At 43.8% G+C, this 17,048-nt stretch overlaps 2 protein-coding genes across 3 annotated transcripts in view; both read left to right on the forward strand.

The window, feature by feature from the left end:
• tnr5 (Tumor necrosis factor receptor superfamily member 5) overlaps positions 1 to 10,169 on the forward strand; it is a gene marked incomplete at its 5' end in the record, with an annotated part of 1,066,050 nt that extends 1,055,881 nt beyond the window's left edge. Inside the window, 1 exon segment of the mRNA NM_001165184.1 lies at positions 10,133 to 10,169.
• Positions 2,940 to 7,878, forward strand: LOC110532792 (peroxisome biogenesis factor 10). Of its 2 annotated transcripts, XM_036988875.1 has the most exons (7): positions 2,940 to 3,292; positions 3,863 to 3,943; positions 4,083 to 4,498; positions 4,741 to 4,913; positions 6,189 to 6,327; positions 6,848 to 6,962; positions 6,993 to 7,878. In XM_036988875.1, exons 1-6 carry the CDS (start codon positions 3,181 to 3,183, stop codon positions 6,911 to 6,913), a joined length of 987 nt encoding a protein of 328 aa, XP_036844770.1. In that variant the 5' UTR covers positions 2,940 to 3,180; the 3' UTR covers positions 6,914 to 6,962; positions 6,993 to 7,878. The 2 variants fall into 2 exon arrangements, with proteins under 2 accessions (XP_036844770.1, XP_021472612.2); XM_021616937.2 differs by having other exon boundaries at positions 6,848 to 7,878.
• Positions 10,170 to 17,048: the final 6,879 nt, after the last annotated feature.

Raw genomic sequence — 17,048 nt, forward strand, 5'->3', positions numbered from 1 at the left:
TAACACACACAGACACACAGATACACACAGAGACACACGCAATGACACACACACACAGACACGAGATACAGACACACACAATGACACACAGATACACACAGAGACACACGCAATGACACACACACAGACACGAGATACAGACACACACACAGACACACACAGATACACACAGAGACACACGCAATGACACACACACACACAGACACAAGACACAGACACGATACACACAATGACACACACACACAGACACACAGACACACACACACAGAGAGAGACATAGACACACACACTCTGTGATGTAAATTCATTAAGCCTTCCTAAGGGGGCCAAGTTCTGTTGGAACTGCCTGAGGAGAGACTGTCTGTCTGGGCATGGCCATGTCACCTTATGACACTTCGAGACGTTGCTCCTGTAAAAGACATCACAACCAGCCTGGCTGATTCGGAAAGCCGTGTGTCTGTTTAACACTTGAAACAGAAGTAGGTCAGTAATGTAAGTCTGCCACAGCCGCTGAGAGAAAGAGACTACTCAACACCTAATAGAAGTGTGCCAGACATGCCACCAGAGGTCTTTTCACAGTCCCCAACTCCAGAACAAACTCAAGAAAGCGTACATTATTATATAGTGCCATTATTGCACGGAACTCTGTTCCATCTCATATGGCTCAAATAAACAGCAAACCTGGTTTTAAAAAAACAGATAAAGCAACACCTCACGGCACAACGCCTCTCCCCTATTGGACCTAGATAGTGTGTGTATGTATTGATATATAGGCTATTTGACCCAGATAGTGTGTGTGTATGTATTGATATATAGGCTATTTGACCTAGATAGTTTGTGTATGTATTGATATGTAGGCTATTTGACCTAGATAGTGTGTGTGTATGTATTGATATATAGGCTATTTGACCTAGATAGTGTGTGTATGTATTGATATATAGGCTATTTGACCTAGATAGTGTGTGTGTATGTATTGATATGTAGGCTATTTGACCTAGATAGTGTGTGTGTATGTATTGTTATGTAGGCTATTTCACCCAGATAGTTTGTGTGTATGTATTGATATGTAGGCTATTTGACATAGATAGTTTGTGTGTATGTATTGAAAAATATGCTACGTGTGCCTTTAACAAAAAGTTGATGTAGTTCTGTCCTTGAGTTGTTCTTATCTATTAATGTTCTGTATTATGTTTCATGTGGATCCCAGGAAGAGTAGCTGCTGTTTTTTACAACAGCTAAATTGGGGATCCTAATAAAATACCAAGTGTCTGTTAAGCAATTCATGACTGTATGTATCCTAAGCAGATGTCACCTGAGGTCATTAAGGAAACTATTGTAACAAACAGCTGTTCTCTCTCTCCGGCAGGTGCTGCAGGCTCCAGCGCTTCCTTCCTTATTGTGTTGTTTGGGGTCTCCTGAGGATCCTGTGCTTTTGCAAATAAAGATCAATGACTCACGCAGCAATCAACAAGCGAACCTCCAAGGGATCACTACAGCTCTACTCACTGATATTCTACTATTCTATGTATTTACAAAGAGCTTAAGTTGGATTCAAGCTGGAATTCTGTGTGGTTTTGATGGGATTGGAGCCATGGGCTAAGAGGCCACACTGAAGTGGGACAGGTTTTAGACTAGTCCGTTATTTGGTTGCGTGTGGTAATGTTAGTGTTTAGTAGCCACGTCAAACTTCCAATGAATTAAGTGCAGTGAATGCCGAGCTGATAAAACCAACAGAGGAATTCTGACATGACTTACCTTCTGTAGGCTACTCAGGCACCTGAGAATCCCCCGGTGGAACTTCAGTGGTTTAGTCCCATCCTGTGCTCTCAACAAGCAGTGTGCTCTCCCTGCACCATCTAGTCTCCATCTGTAAGAAGTCACAAGTATCTCACAACTTTACAGGGGGAGGGGAGAATGCCAGCAGCTCCTCCTTAACTGTAAACACACAGTCCACTTCCTTGTCTGCAGCTGCCTGTAAGTAAACTTTTTCCCCCTACTCATTACTGTCCAAGTGTTGGTCTAGCTCTCCTTATTGAGAGAGGCTATCTGCCCACTGCCCCGCAGGACAGAGAAGGTGTTCGGCACCTAGCAAAACGCCCTTCAGCTTGGTTCAGGTAACAGAATTTAAAAAGGGACAAAGGAACTGGTTCTGCAATTTACAAACAGGCAGGAAGAATAAGCACTATCAATCCAGTTAGGAAAAATGCCCCAGCTGTGGAAGCTTAGGGAGGGACATTTCTGTCAACAAACAAAAAAAGGACAACTAAAGGATGTGTACAAATCATGAATGAATTCAATGGGGGAAAAAAGTCTAACGACGGTGACATTTTCAGATAGCATTAAATTAGCTTGGGATTTAAGATAATCAAATTTTGCTGTTCATATGTTTTGATACAATATAATACAAAACATTCAACATGCAGAAATAAAACAGCTCTATCTCTATGCATTGTATATTCCACACCACAGCCCTACAGGGAAGCGTGGTGGCAGCAAATCATCCTCAACCCAATGAAATAAAGCATTATATATATTACAGACAATTTGAGTTGCAGACCCATCAATATAAATTCTACTAGATTTAGTGACCACACACCATACCAATATTGTTCTAAAATATATGATTACATTTCACAAGTTCACCTGCAGTATGAAAGTCCAGAAAAACTGGTAACTGTTACACCAGTGCAGAAACGAACATATATTAATGGTTACAACAATGTTTTGTGCAGTGCGCAAGGCTACGCTGATGCCGCAAGGCTACGCTGATGCCGCAAGGCTACGCTGATGCCGCAAGGCTACGCTGATGCCGCACGGCTACGCTGATGCCGCACGGCTACGCTGATGCCGCAAGGCTACGCTGATGCCGCAAGGCTAAGCTGAAGCATTACACAGGAAAGTAGACGCGAGAACTCCTACCACCGCACGGCGCTGTGGCCCCAGAAGTGTATTCTGCTGTCATTGTTTCATTCAAGTCAACTGTTTCCGTGTACTTAGCTACTAGCTAACAGAGCTGTCAAGGCAGGCAATATGAACATTTAAATAACTATGCCAAACTGTGACAAGTTTGGAAAAGTGTCTTAGTCAGACAGTTTGTGTAGACATGGATTGACGAGTTATTTTTCAAGGACCTGTCGTGCCAACTTCCCGAGCCCTTGCTACGCTACTCGGCGTCCAGCCATGCCTCTCGTCGGTGCAAACCAACCACAGTTGATTCGTTCAAGTCAGAAGGACGAATATTATCAACAGTGTCTCAGGAACAACGCGAATGAAGCTTTCCAGACTCTTGCAGGCAAGTAGGCGGGATACACAGCTATAGCCTACATGACCATTTAGAGCATAGCTATGAATGCATTACCACATTTAATTCAATGTTAACATTCCTATCGGCAAAAGGCGCTAAAGTAGTTATCTTCTTTACCGGGGACGTTTGTTAAAGAGCCCAGACGCTCGGTCTGGAAAGTGCGGAAGTTTGATGTACTTTTTTAGAAACCATAAGGGACGTGTATTTTCATATCAACGAGAAGAAAACAAATTCTACACCTTTTATAGAGTTAGTGCAGCCACACACCTTCTACGGAACTTTTAAAATATGAGTATTTCTTGCAGACGTGAAAGATATGTTTCGAAAACAGTTTCACAAACGATGAATATTGACGTTTCTAAACATTAAAACACAGCTTCGGGATTTGTAGTTACCACGGAGCCAAACGTGGGCGAATGTAACTGCTTAAAACCCGACATGCAGAGAAGGGGTTTCAAGAGCCATGATTATAAGCTAATATCCTGCTTTATAATAGCTATTATAATAGTTATTATTCTTACAGTAGCTAGCTAGCTGCTTTGTTCTTTACTCCTACAGGGTCCAAGAGATGGCTGCACTGGAGAAAAGAGATCCAACTCCTGTCAGACCTGGCATACTATGGTTTAACCACATTCTCAGGTAGGTAAACAAACGGCTGGAGCTCCATACTGTGTTCAAAACTGACAGGCAGGCGTTTGCCATCAAAGACAGACCAGGGGCATCCATTGTTAATGCCACCTAACCACACACCCTTGCTGTCCCTCCCCGTGTCATCCAGGGTACCAGACGTTGGGCGAGGAGTATGTCAGTATCATCCAAGTGGACCCCACTCTGCGCAGGGTACCGTCGCGTGTCAGACGAGGAGCCCTGGTGCTCCTCCACAGCCTGTTTCCATACCTGCTGGACAAGCTGCTGGTGTGCCTGGAGAATGAGCTGGAGGTGGGGGAGGAGGAGAGCCAGGGAGGGGGAATCCAGAGAGCAACAGTTGCCAGTCCTTGGAGCCCCGGAGCCTGGATGAGAGGCTGGGTCCGGAGGGCGTTGGGGCTGCTGACGGAGCCCCAGAGGAGGGCGTGTGTGCCGGCCGTGTTGGCCCTCCAGCAGGGACTCTCCATTCTCCACCGGGTGCATGTGGCCTTGTTTTACATCAGCGGGGCCTTCTACCACCTGGGGAAGAGGACGGCCGGAGTGAGCTATGTGGGTATTTGTGTGAGAACCTATTCAGTAGTGTACCGTAACAAACCTTTTTGCAATGGGAAAAAAAACACACAAAAAACGTGTTTTTGGACAGGTTCAAATTATCACTCCCTTTTTCAGTCCATTTTCTTACTAGCTGAACTTTGTTTACTGTTGCAAAACGTTTTGTTACGATGGGCCCCATGTCTTAGTGTTTTACGAGTGTATGCTTCTCACCATTCTTTATTTCCCTGGGTGGTTAGCTGCGGGTACGTGGTGTGACGGGGGACGACGGGGACATCCGGAGCAGCTACAGGCTCCTGGGCGTGATCTCCCTGATGCAGCTGGCCCTCACGCTGGCCCTGCAACTCAACAACCTCCGTCAGAGACAGAGAGCCCGGCAGGAGTGGAGACAACACAGGAACCTGCCCTCCAGGTACAATGCTGTAGGACACTGTTTTAATAATATAATTAACACTGACTGCCTTGGTCACACTGAGAATCTGCTACCATATCTATCCCATATACCTTTCTATCCCATACACCATATCTATACTATATACCATATCTATCCTATATACCATATCTATACCATATCTATCCCATATCTATACTATATACCATATCTATCCCATATACCTTTCTATCCCATATACCTTTCTATCCCATACACCATATCCATACTATATACCATATCTATCCCATATCTATACCATATGCATCCCATATACCATATCTATACCATATGCATCCCATATACCATATCTATACCATATACATCCCATATACCATATCTATACCATATACATCCCATATACCATATCTATCCCATATACTATATACCATATCTATCCCATATCCCATATACCATATCTATACCATATCTATCCCATATACCATATCTATCCCATATACCATATCTATCCCATATACCATATCTATCCCATATACCATATCTAGCCCATATACCATATCTATCCCATATACCTTTCTATCCCATACACCATATCTATCCCATATACCTTTCTATCCCATACACCTTTCTATACCATATACATCCCATATACCATATCTATACCATATCTATACCATATCTATCCCATATACCATATCTATCCCATATACCATATCTATCCCATATACCATATCTATCCCATATACCATATCTATCCCATATACCATATCTATCCCATATACCATATCTATCCCATATACCATATCTATCCCATATACCATATCTATCCCATATACCTTGCTTGGTCCTGGGGGTTCCATCAAGCTTCTCATTGGGGTTGGGTGTTGGTGGGTCCCCTGGGAAGCACTGCCTTTGAACAATAGAAAAATGTGCATGAACTTGAACGTACTTGACCCTCTGACCCATCTAAATGTATGAAGTAATCTGAAATTGTAAATCCATGAAATGTGTAATAACTTGAAATATAAAAACCGTGGGAAAAATCTGACTAAATATGTAAAAAAAAATTGAATAGTAGAAACACTATCGTGACAGGAAGTGTTTGAGGACATTCAAATTACATCAGATGGATACAATCTGATTGCGAAGCTGCTGTTCAAAATCTTCACCTCAAGTTGGACATTTTCTTGAGACGCACACATGCCCCCATGCATTCTTCTCAATGTGAATATTGAGGTAAGCATATGAATTTCACATGTATGTATAGTTTTAAAATGTACCCGTGTGTGTGTCTAGGTCCCAATCTGTAGACGAGACTGACTCTCCCCGTGCCTCTCGCTGTATCCTGTGTCTAGAGGAGAGGAGACACTCGACCTCCACCCCGTGTGGTCATCTGTTCTGCTGGGAGTGCATCACAGAGTGGTGCAACACCAAGGTGAGAGGATGACTACTGTTCTATGTCCTATTTAATTATGTGAATGAAACGCTACACTCTTTAAGGGGTACTATAACAGTGGCACAGTCCAGAAACGACCTCTAACCTGTAGGTCTGACAGGACTGGAGAGGTATAATGTTCCACCTAGCTGGCCTATCGGAGGGTCAGTGTTCCGCCTATCGGAGGGCCAGTGTTCCGCCTATCTGAGGGTCAGTGTTCCGCCTATTGGAGGGCCAGTGTTCCGCCTATCGGAGGGCCAGTGTTCCGCCTATCGGAGGGCCAGTGTTCCGCCTATCGGAGGGCCAGTGTTCCGCCTATCGGAGGGCCAGTGTTCCGCCTATCGGAGGGCCAGTGTTCCGCCTATCGGAGGGCCAGTGTTCCGCCTATCGGAGGGCCAGTGTTCCGCCTATCGGAGGGCCAGTGTTCCGCCTATCGGAGGGCCAGTGTTCCGCTTAGCCAGCCTATCGGTGAAAAGAAGCTAGATGCAGTGCATGACTATTTGTTCCTTCCTCTCCACAGACGGAGTGTCCTTTGTGTCGTGAGAAGTTCCAGCCTCCTCGACTAGTCTACCTGAGGAACTACTAGCCGAAGAGCCAGAACTTCTGACGTGGCTGTTCTTATTATGTGGCTCACTATTATGTGGCTCACTGAGTCACTATGTGGCTCACTACATGACTGGATCGCCACATTGGACTGTTGAATCGTTAAACACAACTGTTTACTCTTTATCAGAGTTTAGCTATCCCTTGTTGAGGTCCGATCTGAATAGCATCTCACTTAGAGAATGGCTCGAGATCTTATTTTGGGGCGTTAATTCAGATATTGCCCGTGTCAAGATATGTCCAGTATGAAAGAAAATGTGTGCATGAAGCATTTAATTGTTTTTGTAGAAGAAAACACCTTTCAGTATACAGAATATTATTGTAAAGATCTGTACAACACTGTCCTCAGCCCTTTCATTCTGTGTCAGGGCTACACACTGGGATAATTTGTAGGTAATGGCTATATATATTTTTTAATTTATTTGATAATGTACTGTTTCTACATTTTATGAGAATACGTAACGCAGTGCACTATATTGAACAATCATACATGTTTCAATGGTTTGCATATGAATCGTGTTGGATTGCATCAGTCTGTAACTGATCTAAATGTGTACATTTAAAACAATGACTAATCAACTATGCTAACAGTGGAATTATTTACAAGGCGACTAGTATATTGTGTACATTATGGCTGTTGTCATGGATCAGTAATGTATTAGCTCTGGCCTACAGAGGGGTATGCTACAAAGCAGGATCAATGAGTTAGCCGACCAACTTTTGATAAACAAACAAAAATATAGATTTTTTTTCTGGTTCATTTGGGGCGGCAGGGTAGCCTAGTGGTTAGAGCGTTGTTCAAACCCCCGAGCTGAAGGGGTACAAATGTCGTTCTGCCCCTGAACAGGCAGTTAACCCACTGTTCCTAGGCCGTCATTGTAAATAATAATTTGTTCTTAACTGACTTGCCTAGTTAAATAAAGATACAATAAAAAAGAAACTTAAACTGTAAACCCCAATGTACTGTCATTAAATCAAATTGTATTTTTCACATGATTTGTAGACTAACAGGGAAATGCTTACTTGTGGGTTTAATTACATACAATAACCCATAATGACAAAGTGAAAACAGGTTTTTATACATTTTTGCAGTTGTATTAAACCTTATTTCAGACCCTTTGCTATGAGACTCGAAATTGCGCTTGGGTGCATCCTGTTTCCATTGATGGTAAATTATGTTGATTGGACAAAGTCAAACACCTGTTTATATAACGTCCCACAGTTGACAGTGCATGTCAGAGCAAAAACCAAGCCACGAGGTCGAAGGAATTGTCTGTAGAGCTCCGAGACAGGATTGTGTTGAGGTTACAGATCTGCAGCATTGAAGGTTCCCAAGAACACAGTGGCCTCCATCATTCTTAAATGAAAGAAGTTTGGAACCACCAAGACTCTTGCTAGAGCTGGCAGCCTGGCCAAACTGAGCAATCAGGGGAGAAGGGTATTTGTCAGGGAGGTGACCAAGAACCTGATGGTCAGTCTGACAGAGCTACAGAGTTCCTCTGTGGAGATGGGAGAACCTTCCAGAAGGACAACCATCTCTGCTGCACTCAACCAATCAGGCCTTTATGGTAGTGGCCAGATGGAAGCCACTCCTCAGTAAAAGCCACGACAGCCCACTTGGAGTTATCCAAAAGGCACATAAAAGGACTCTAAGACCATGAGAAACAAGATTCTCTGGTCTGATGAAACCAAGATTGAACTCTTTGGCCTGAATGCCAAGCATCACATCTAGAGGAAACCTGGCACCATCCTTACAGTGAAGCGTGGTGGCAGCGTCAAGCTGTGGGGATGTTTTTCAGCGGTAGGGACTGGGAGACAAGTCAGGATCGAGAGAGAGATCCTTGATGAAAACCTGCTCCAGAGTGCTCAGTACCTCAGTCTGGGGTGAAGGTTCACCTTCCAACAGGACAAGGACCCTAAGCACACAACCAAGACAACGCAAGAGTGGCTTCGGGACAAGTCTCCGAATGTCCTTGAGTGGCCCGGCCAGAGCCCGGACTTGAACCCGATCAAACATCTCTGGAGACCTGAAAATAGCAGTGCAGCAACCCTCCCCATCGAACCTGACAGAGCTTGAGAGGATCTGCAGAGAATAATGGGAGAAACTCCCCAAATACAGGTGTGCCAAGCTTGTAGCGTCATACCCAAGAAGACTTGAGGCTGTAATCGCTGCCAAAAGTGCTTCAACAAAGTAGTGTTAAGGGTCTGAATACTTATGTAATATTTCAGTGTTTTCTTTTTTTTATAAATTAGCAAAAATGTCTAAACCTGTTTTTGCTTTGTCATTATGGTTTGTGTGTAGATTAATGGGGGGGGGGGGGGGGGGGGGGGGGGCGATTTAATCCATTTTAGAACAAGGCTGTAATGCAACAAAATGTGGAAGATGTCAAGGGGTCTGAATACTTTCCGAATGCACTGTATGTGATTAGGTGGGGAGATGGTATTGTGATTGTATTAGACGGGGAGATGTTATTGTGATTGTGTGTGTGTGTGCCTCTTAATTGCCCCTGAGTAGTTCTGATTCAGGACATGGGACCAGCAGTCGAGGTCACACACACAGGCCAGCGATAATTCATCTAGCCATGCTAGCTTCAGCGATTGGAAATTAACAGCTTCTGTTGCTTCATCGTCTTCAGTGGATCCGTACTGTTAGTGCCAGAACAGTTTCAAACCAAGAAACTCAGTCTTCCTTGTCGAGTCTCTGGGTTTCAAACCTCTCTGACACTAGCATGAACTGGCTTGCACAGAAGTGGCACGAATTATGGTGTTTTAGAGTGGAAAAGACAGTGGACTCAGTGGAGGACATCCCAGTCACTTAGCAGTGAGGGGGTTCGATTGATCTCGGCCGGTTACCTGTGTAGGCATGTTTTGCACCGGCTAAGAGCTGATTGCATTCGATTTGAAACCAGGCTGCCTCCTGGGCTTGAGCCAGATGCCCCGCTCTGGCCAACGTTGAAGTCGCTCAAAACAAAGTGACTTAAGCAGATGGAATAATGAGTAAGATTGTTTTTTTTTCCCACATGCAAAACTGATTGCTTTGGAGTGTGACTGTTTGAGGTTGTGGACAGGTGTCTTTTATACTGATAACAAGTTCAAACAGGTGCCATTAATACAGGTAACGAGTAGAGGACAGAGGAGCCTCTTAAAGAAGAAGTTACAGGTCTGTGAGAGCCAGAAATCTTGCTTGTTTGTAGGTGACTAAATACTTATTTTCCACCATAATTTGCAAATAAATTCATTAAAAATCCTACAATGTGATTTTCTGGATTTTTCTTTTCATTTTGTCTGTCATAGTTGAAGTGTACCTATGATGAAAATTACAGGTCTCTCATCTTTTTAAGTGGGAGAACTTGCACAATTGGTGGCTGACTAAATACTTTTTTGCCCCACTGTATATTTTATGGAAAAGAGATGTTGCATATGTTTCTGAACGCTGCCTTGTTGACAACTTTACAGAGCGGATAACTGTTGAGTTTGAGAAGGGCGCTCTTCCCTCACGTCACGAGCCATAGCGGGCGAACCGTGGCTCAGGTTAATAGATTACCCTGTGTTGGCACTGCTACATCCTACCTGACGAGGACATCACACCCTATTAAGAGCATTCTCCTATTTCCATGTTTTAGTGTGTGTGTGTGTGTGTGTGTGTGTCAGAGGTGAGGGATAAGTCAGTGTTTAAGAAGAGGCATCTGGTGTGTTAGGACGACATGCAGATGGACTCCAATTACCTGGACAGAAAGGTGACATTAAGTTTTTCCCAACCCCTCACCCCCTACTCTCACCTTGGCCTAGCGCCTTTACTCTCAAACAGCTAACCACTAAGTTTCCAACATAACCTGACGCGTGTATGTGTGTGTTACACATGTGGAGGAGTTAAAGGCGGAGCCTCGTAACCTATGGCAGCACCCGGATCTCTGAGCCAAGATGGCCGACTTTCTGCAGTTGCTGTTACTACAAAAAGCGAGCGACGCCATCATGTTCACCCCCGCAAGGACTTCTCTCCCTTCGCCTCCCGCCAACCCATGGGGGGGGGCCACCTCTCACAGGCATTTTAGTGAGGACAATACTATTCTGGTTAGCAGTCGTCACTAATAGGTACAGTGGATGTTTTTTTTTTATGTTTGCATGAGCTGTATTGAAACAAATTCCACTAAACTCTCGCTATGGCAATCACGAGAGTTCCAGTTATGTCAGCTGGGGTGAAAGACAATGTATTAGTTCATGTTTCCAATGCTTAATATCTGTTATTTACTTCATCCTTTAGCGAGAATTCCAGTAACTGCTCCTTTGCTTTGGCTCTGACGTGATCAACCCATACATTTGTAAGAATAAAGTTCTGAATGAAATGATGCTCGGCTGACTCAACAAGTAATGCTATTGTTTGGATAACTTCGCTGCCCAGATTTCCTAGGAATGTGACAGCTTTTGAATGACACGATTACGTGTATTGATACTCCAGACCATCTTCCAGGGCAGACTGAGACAGCATTGACTTTCCATACCAACCTGTCTCTACAAGGTAGAGGAAACAGCTCAAACCATTGAGTGCAAATGAAAAGCAACATTTCATCTGTGTACATGTATCTACTGATGCACTTAAAGAGGCCGGCTCAGCTCAGTCAGAGGGGCCGGGCCAGCTCAGTCAGAGGGGCCGGCTCAGCTCAGTCAGAGAGGCCGGCTCAGCTCAGTCAGAGGGGCCGGGCCGGCTCAGTCAGAGGGGCCGGCTCGGCTCAGTCAGAGGGGCCGGGCCGGCTCAGTCAGAGGGGCCGGCTCAGCTCAGTCAGAGGGGCCGGGCCGGCTCAGTCAGAGAGGCCGGCTCGGCTCAGTCAGAGGGGCCGGCTCGGCTCAGTCAGAGGGGCCGGCTCAGCTCAGTCAGAGGGGCCGGCTCAGCTCAGTCAGAGGGGCCGGGCCGGCTCAGTCAGAGGGGCCGGCTCAGCTCAGTCAGAGGGGCCGGCTCGGCTCAGTCAGAGGGGCCGGCTCGGCTCAGTCAGAGGGGCCGGCTCAGCTCAGTCAGAGGGGCCGGCTCAGCTCAGTCAGAGGGGCCGGGCCGGCTCTGTATCAAGAGGAGTACATTTCCCAGAGTGCACCTGATGTTACCCAAGCTATGTCTGCATCAAGTCCTGGTTGTTCTGCTAAATAAAAGTGTCCTATCAGCTGTGTAGTGCTAGGTCAAAAAACAAAACGTGCCTGGACAGAGTTGGGAAAAACCCTGTGCTAAATGATAAAAATGTACGTTAAAGCTGGGCTAAAACAAAACTGTGTAACCTCTGGTCGTCCCCCAGGAACGGGGTTGAGAAACACAGTGTGTTGTATCAGCTACAACAGCATTGGAGTCTACAAGGTGTCGAAAGCGTTCCGCGGAGATGCTGGCCCATGTTGACTCCAATGCGTCCCACAGTAATGTCAAGTCAGCTGGATGTCTTTTGACTGGTGGACCATTCTTGATTCACACGGGAACCTAGCATGTGTGCTAACCCCTTTTCTGTGTGGTTTCTCCAAACGGAAGCGTAAGCTGCGACAGCTCCTGGATCAGCATTTGGAGAGTGAGAAGGGGCAGCAAAGACAAGGCCTCTAGGCACCTGGGTCCAGTCCTCTGAGAACATCAGGGAAGCACAAGACTTACACCAGTGGACTTTCATGAGCAGGTCAGTGACAATTGGGGACATGTTCTATCTGCAATGTAACTGTTGTAGAGGTCTACCGATTGTGATTTTTCAACATCGATACCGATTATTGGAGGACCAAAAAAAAGCGGAGCCCGATTAAATCGGCCGATTTTTTAAAAACACATATATATATGTAATAATGACAATTACAACAATACTGAATGAACACTTATTTTAACTTAATATAATACATCAATAAAATCTATTTAGTCTCAAATAAATAATGAAACATGTTCAATTTGGTTTAAATAATGCAAAAACAAAGTGTTGGGGAAGAAAGTAAAAGTGCAAAATGTTCCATGTAAGAAAGCTAACGTTTCAGTTCCTTGCTCAGAACATGAGAACATATGAAAGCTGGTGGTTCCTTTTAACATGAGTCTTCAATATTCCCAGGTAAGAAGTTTTAGGTTGTAGTTATTATAGGACTATTTCTCTCTATACCATTTGTATTTCATATACCTTTGACTATTGGATGTTCTAATAGGTACTTTAGTATTGCCAGCCTAATCTCGGAAGTTGATAGGCTTGAAGTCATAAACAGCGCAATGCTTGAAGCACAGCGAAGAGCTGCTGGCAAATGCAGGAAAGTGCTGTTTGAATGAATGCTTACGAGCCTGCTGCTGTCTACCACCACCACTCAGTCAGACTGCTCTATCAAATCATAGACTTAATTATAATATAATAACACACAGAAATATGAGCCTTAGGTCACTAATATGGTCAAATCTGGAAACTATCCTTTCTAAAACAAAACGTTTATTCTTTCAGTGAAATACAGAACCGTTCCGTATTTTATCTAACGGGTGGCATCCATCAGTCTAAATATTGCTGTTACATTGCACAACCTTCAATGTTATGTCATAATTATGTAAAATTCTGGCAAATTAATTACGGTCTTTGTTAGGAAGAAATGGTCTTCACACAGTTCTCAACGAGCCAGGCGGCCCAAACTGCTGCATATACCCTGACTGCTTGCACAGAACGCAAGAGAAGTGACACAATTTCCCTAGTTAAAAGAAATTCATGTTAGCAGGCAATATTAACTAAATATGCAGGTTTAAAAATATATACATGTGTATTGATTCTAAGAAAGGCATTGATGTTTATGGTTAGGTACACATTGGTGCAATGACAGTGCTTTTTCCACAAATGCGCTTGTTAAATCACCCGTTTGGCGAAGTAGGCTGTGATTCAAATGATACATTAACAGGCACCGCATCGATTATATGAAAAGCAGGACAAGCTAGATAAACTAGTAATATCATCAACCATGTGTAGTTAACTAGTGATTATGTTAAGATTGATTGTTTATTTATAAGATAAGTTTAATGCTAGCTAGCACCTAACCGTGGCTCCTTGCTGCACTCGCATAACAGGTAGTCAGCCTGCCACGCATTCTCCTCGTGGAGTGCAATGTAATCGGCCATGATCGCTGTCCAAAAATGCAGATTACCGGTTGTTATGAAAACTTGAAACCGGCCCTTCCCGATTAATCAGTCGACCTCTAGACTGTTGACCTCACCCCAGGGCCTATCTACTTTTAACGGTTTAAGGTTTATGAAAGTCTAGATTTGAAGTGGGTTGGAAAAATGTTAGAAAATGTAGCAGCAATACTATTCAAATTCAATAATAAAAGTAAAATAAACATGCTTTAAGCAAGGTGCTATTGGTCAATATACCACGGCTAAGGAGCGTTCTTATGCCCAACGCGGAGTGCCGGGATACAGCCGTTAGCCGTGGCATATCAGCCATATAACACAAACCCCAGAGGTGCCTTAGTGCTTTTATAAACTGGTTACCGACGTAATCAGAACAGTAAAAAGTCATTTTTGGTCATACCCGTGGTATACGGTCTGATATACCACGGCTTTCAGCCAGTCAATCAGCATTCAGGGCGCGAACCACCCGGTTTATAATGACGTTTATTACAATCTTGTCTGCAAATGATAGGAATTACAATCCAAGATAACCGCTTATCAACGACAAAGTATAGGAGGCACTTGTCGTTTTTCTTCTTAACTGATCATAATGTAGACAGCAACTCATCAAGTTCTCTAGAACACAAAATGTTGAACAGAAGGAATCAGGCGGTGGACTTATCAACGCAACGGTGTCTGAAATCAACGCAATGTAGGCTGTTCAAAAGTAGTGCGCTGTATAGGGAATTAGGGTACAATTTGGGACCCGTCGACAGTTTCCTTGTTGACCCTGCTTTAGAGTAGAATCTTGAACCTTATGAACCTTATGAACCTTATGAACCTTATGAACCTTATGAACCTTATGAACATGTGTCGAATCATAACTATTTTTCTTCAACGTGTAAAAAAAATAATATAGAAAATATAGGGGGAAAAAAAGACAAATCCTCAATAACTAACAGTTAATTTAGCATCGGGTCAAAAGCCTCATCTACAACTCTCTAAAAGTTCAGAAAGAGCAGTCTATTGATGGCACTTGTTCATTCAGGTTTGATTCATCAAGCTGGTCGCAAGCAGTTCCCTCATGCATCTCTTCAATGGTTCTTGGTGTCCCCCTCTCCCCCTTCTTGTGGCCTTCCTTTTGGTACCCCTGTCCTCCTCCTCCCACTGTTCATTCATGTTGGATCCATCATGCTCTTTAGTCACAATTCCCGTATACATCTCTCTCGTGGTCCCTGGTCTCATTCTTGGCCTGCCTTTTGGTCTGCCTGTAGTCTTGGAGTTGGAGACAAGTGTAACAGATGTGACATCAGATTCTAGTAGGGTGAGGCCGGGTGCTGCAGACTGTTCTAGTACCAATTAGTTTATATATATATATATATATATATATATATATATATATATATATATGTTGAAGAGAGTGGGGCTCAAGTGGCATCCCTGTCTCACCCCCAGCCCTGTGGAAAGAAATGAGTGTTTCTTGCCAATTTTAACCGCACACTTGTTTGTGTACATGTATTTTATGTCGTATGTTTTTCTCCCAACACCAATTTCCATCAATTTGTATAGCAAACCTTCATGCCAAATTGAGTCCAACGCTTTTTTGAAATCAACAAAGAATGATAAGACTTTCCCTTTGTTCTGTTTGTTTGTCAATTAGGGTGTGCAGGGTGAATACACCTTTTTTTTGGTTTGTATTTTGTGCTGTAGTTCAATGTAATTGGAGAATCCAGTGTGTTCTGGTAGTCTTTAATAGTTGATTCTAAGACTTGTATTTGTTAATGTAAAAGTTTTTGCTGTTTGTTATTTTGTTATAGAGCCAAAAAGATTGGGGAAGTGGTTTGTACATACATCTCCGTTTTGGACAGGTAACTCGTTGTTGTGTGTTCCAATTTTCCCAGAGGTGGTTAGCTTCTATGGATTCCACAATTACATTGAGCTGATTGCTGACATGCTGTTCCGTCTTTTTCTGTATTGTTTAAGTGAATCACCATAGTGAAGGCGTATGCTCAGGTATTCTGGGTATACTGTGACATTACTGCTAGTACAAACTCGGACCCGAGTGCAGCGAAACGCAGAGGTAAGGGTAAATCCAGAATATTTACTTAAGGGCCTCATCGCAAGGGCACACGAGAACACTGAACAAGACCTGAGCAACTGGCCCAGCCCACAGAGGCACCTATAAATAGTCGTCCAGCAGGTGATCCCAATAAGCCCAATCAGGGTCACCTGGATACTATAAATTACCCATCGGTGCTCTCCAGTGGCAACCTCAGGTAGTACACTCATGGGAGAAAACCCTGACCTGTGACAGTCTCTATGTTTTTTGGTTGGATATGTTTTTGCATTCTTCATCAAACCATTTGTCATTGATTTTCTTAGGTTGTCTGCTTGACATTTTTAGATTTGATAGGGAAGCTGAGATGTTAAATGTACTGTTTCAGTTTTCTGCTGCCAAGTGTACACCTTCCCTATTACAGTGAAATGTTTTGTCCAGGAAGTTGTCTAAAAGGGATTGAATTTGTTGTTGCCTAATTGTTTTTCGGTTTATTTCCACACTACATTCCTTCCATCTATAGCATTTCTTAATATTATGCAGTTTCTTAGGCTTTAATGCCTCATGATTTGAGTATTGCTCTTTACAAGTAGACTGTGATTTTGCTGTGATCTGGTAGGTGTGTCAGTGGACTGACTGTGAACGCTTGGAGAGACTCTGGGTTGAGGTCAATGACTAAGTAACCTACAGTACCACTGTCAAGGGATGTGCTGTACCTCCCCCTCGACGCCTACCGTTGACTATGTACTATTTTTGTTGGTTGTTTTGTCATAGTTGTGTCTTGGGGGGTGTATGGGGGAGCGAATGCTGTCACCTCCAGGTAGATTGAATATGTCCGTAAACACACCATAGAAGACCGCTCCGAGTACCTCTCCTTCACCAGCGTTGTTTTGGGTTGGACTCTTTAATCATTTGAATTGCCCTTGGTGGCGCGAACAAAGGATCATTCTTGGCCCTCACCATTTCTACCATTGGGCACTC

This window comes from Oncorhynchus mykiss, chromosome 9, assembly GCF_013265735.2.
Source record: "Oncorhynchus mykiss isolate Arlee chromosome 9, USDA_OmykA_1.1, whole genome shotgun sequence".
Classification (NCBI taxonomy): domain Eukaryota; kingdom Metazoa; phylum Chordata; class Actinopteri; order Salmoniformes; family Salmonidae; genus Oncorhynchus; species Oncorhynchus mykiss.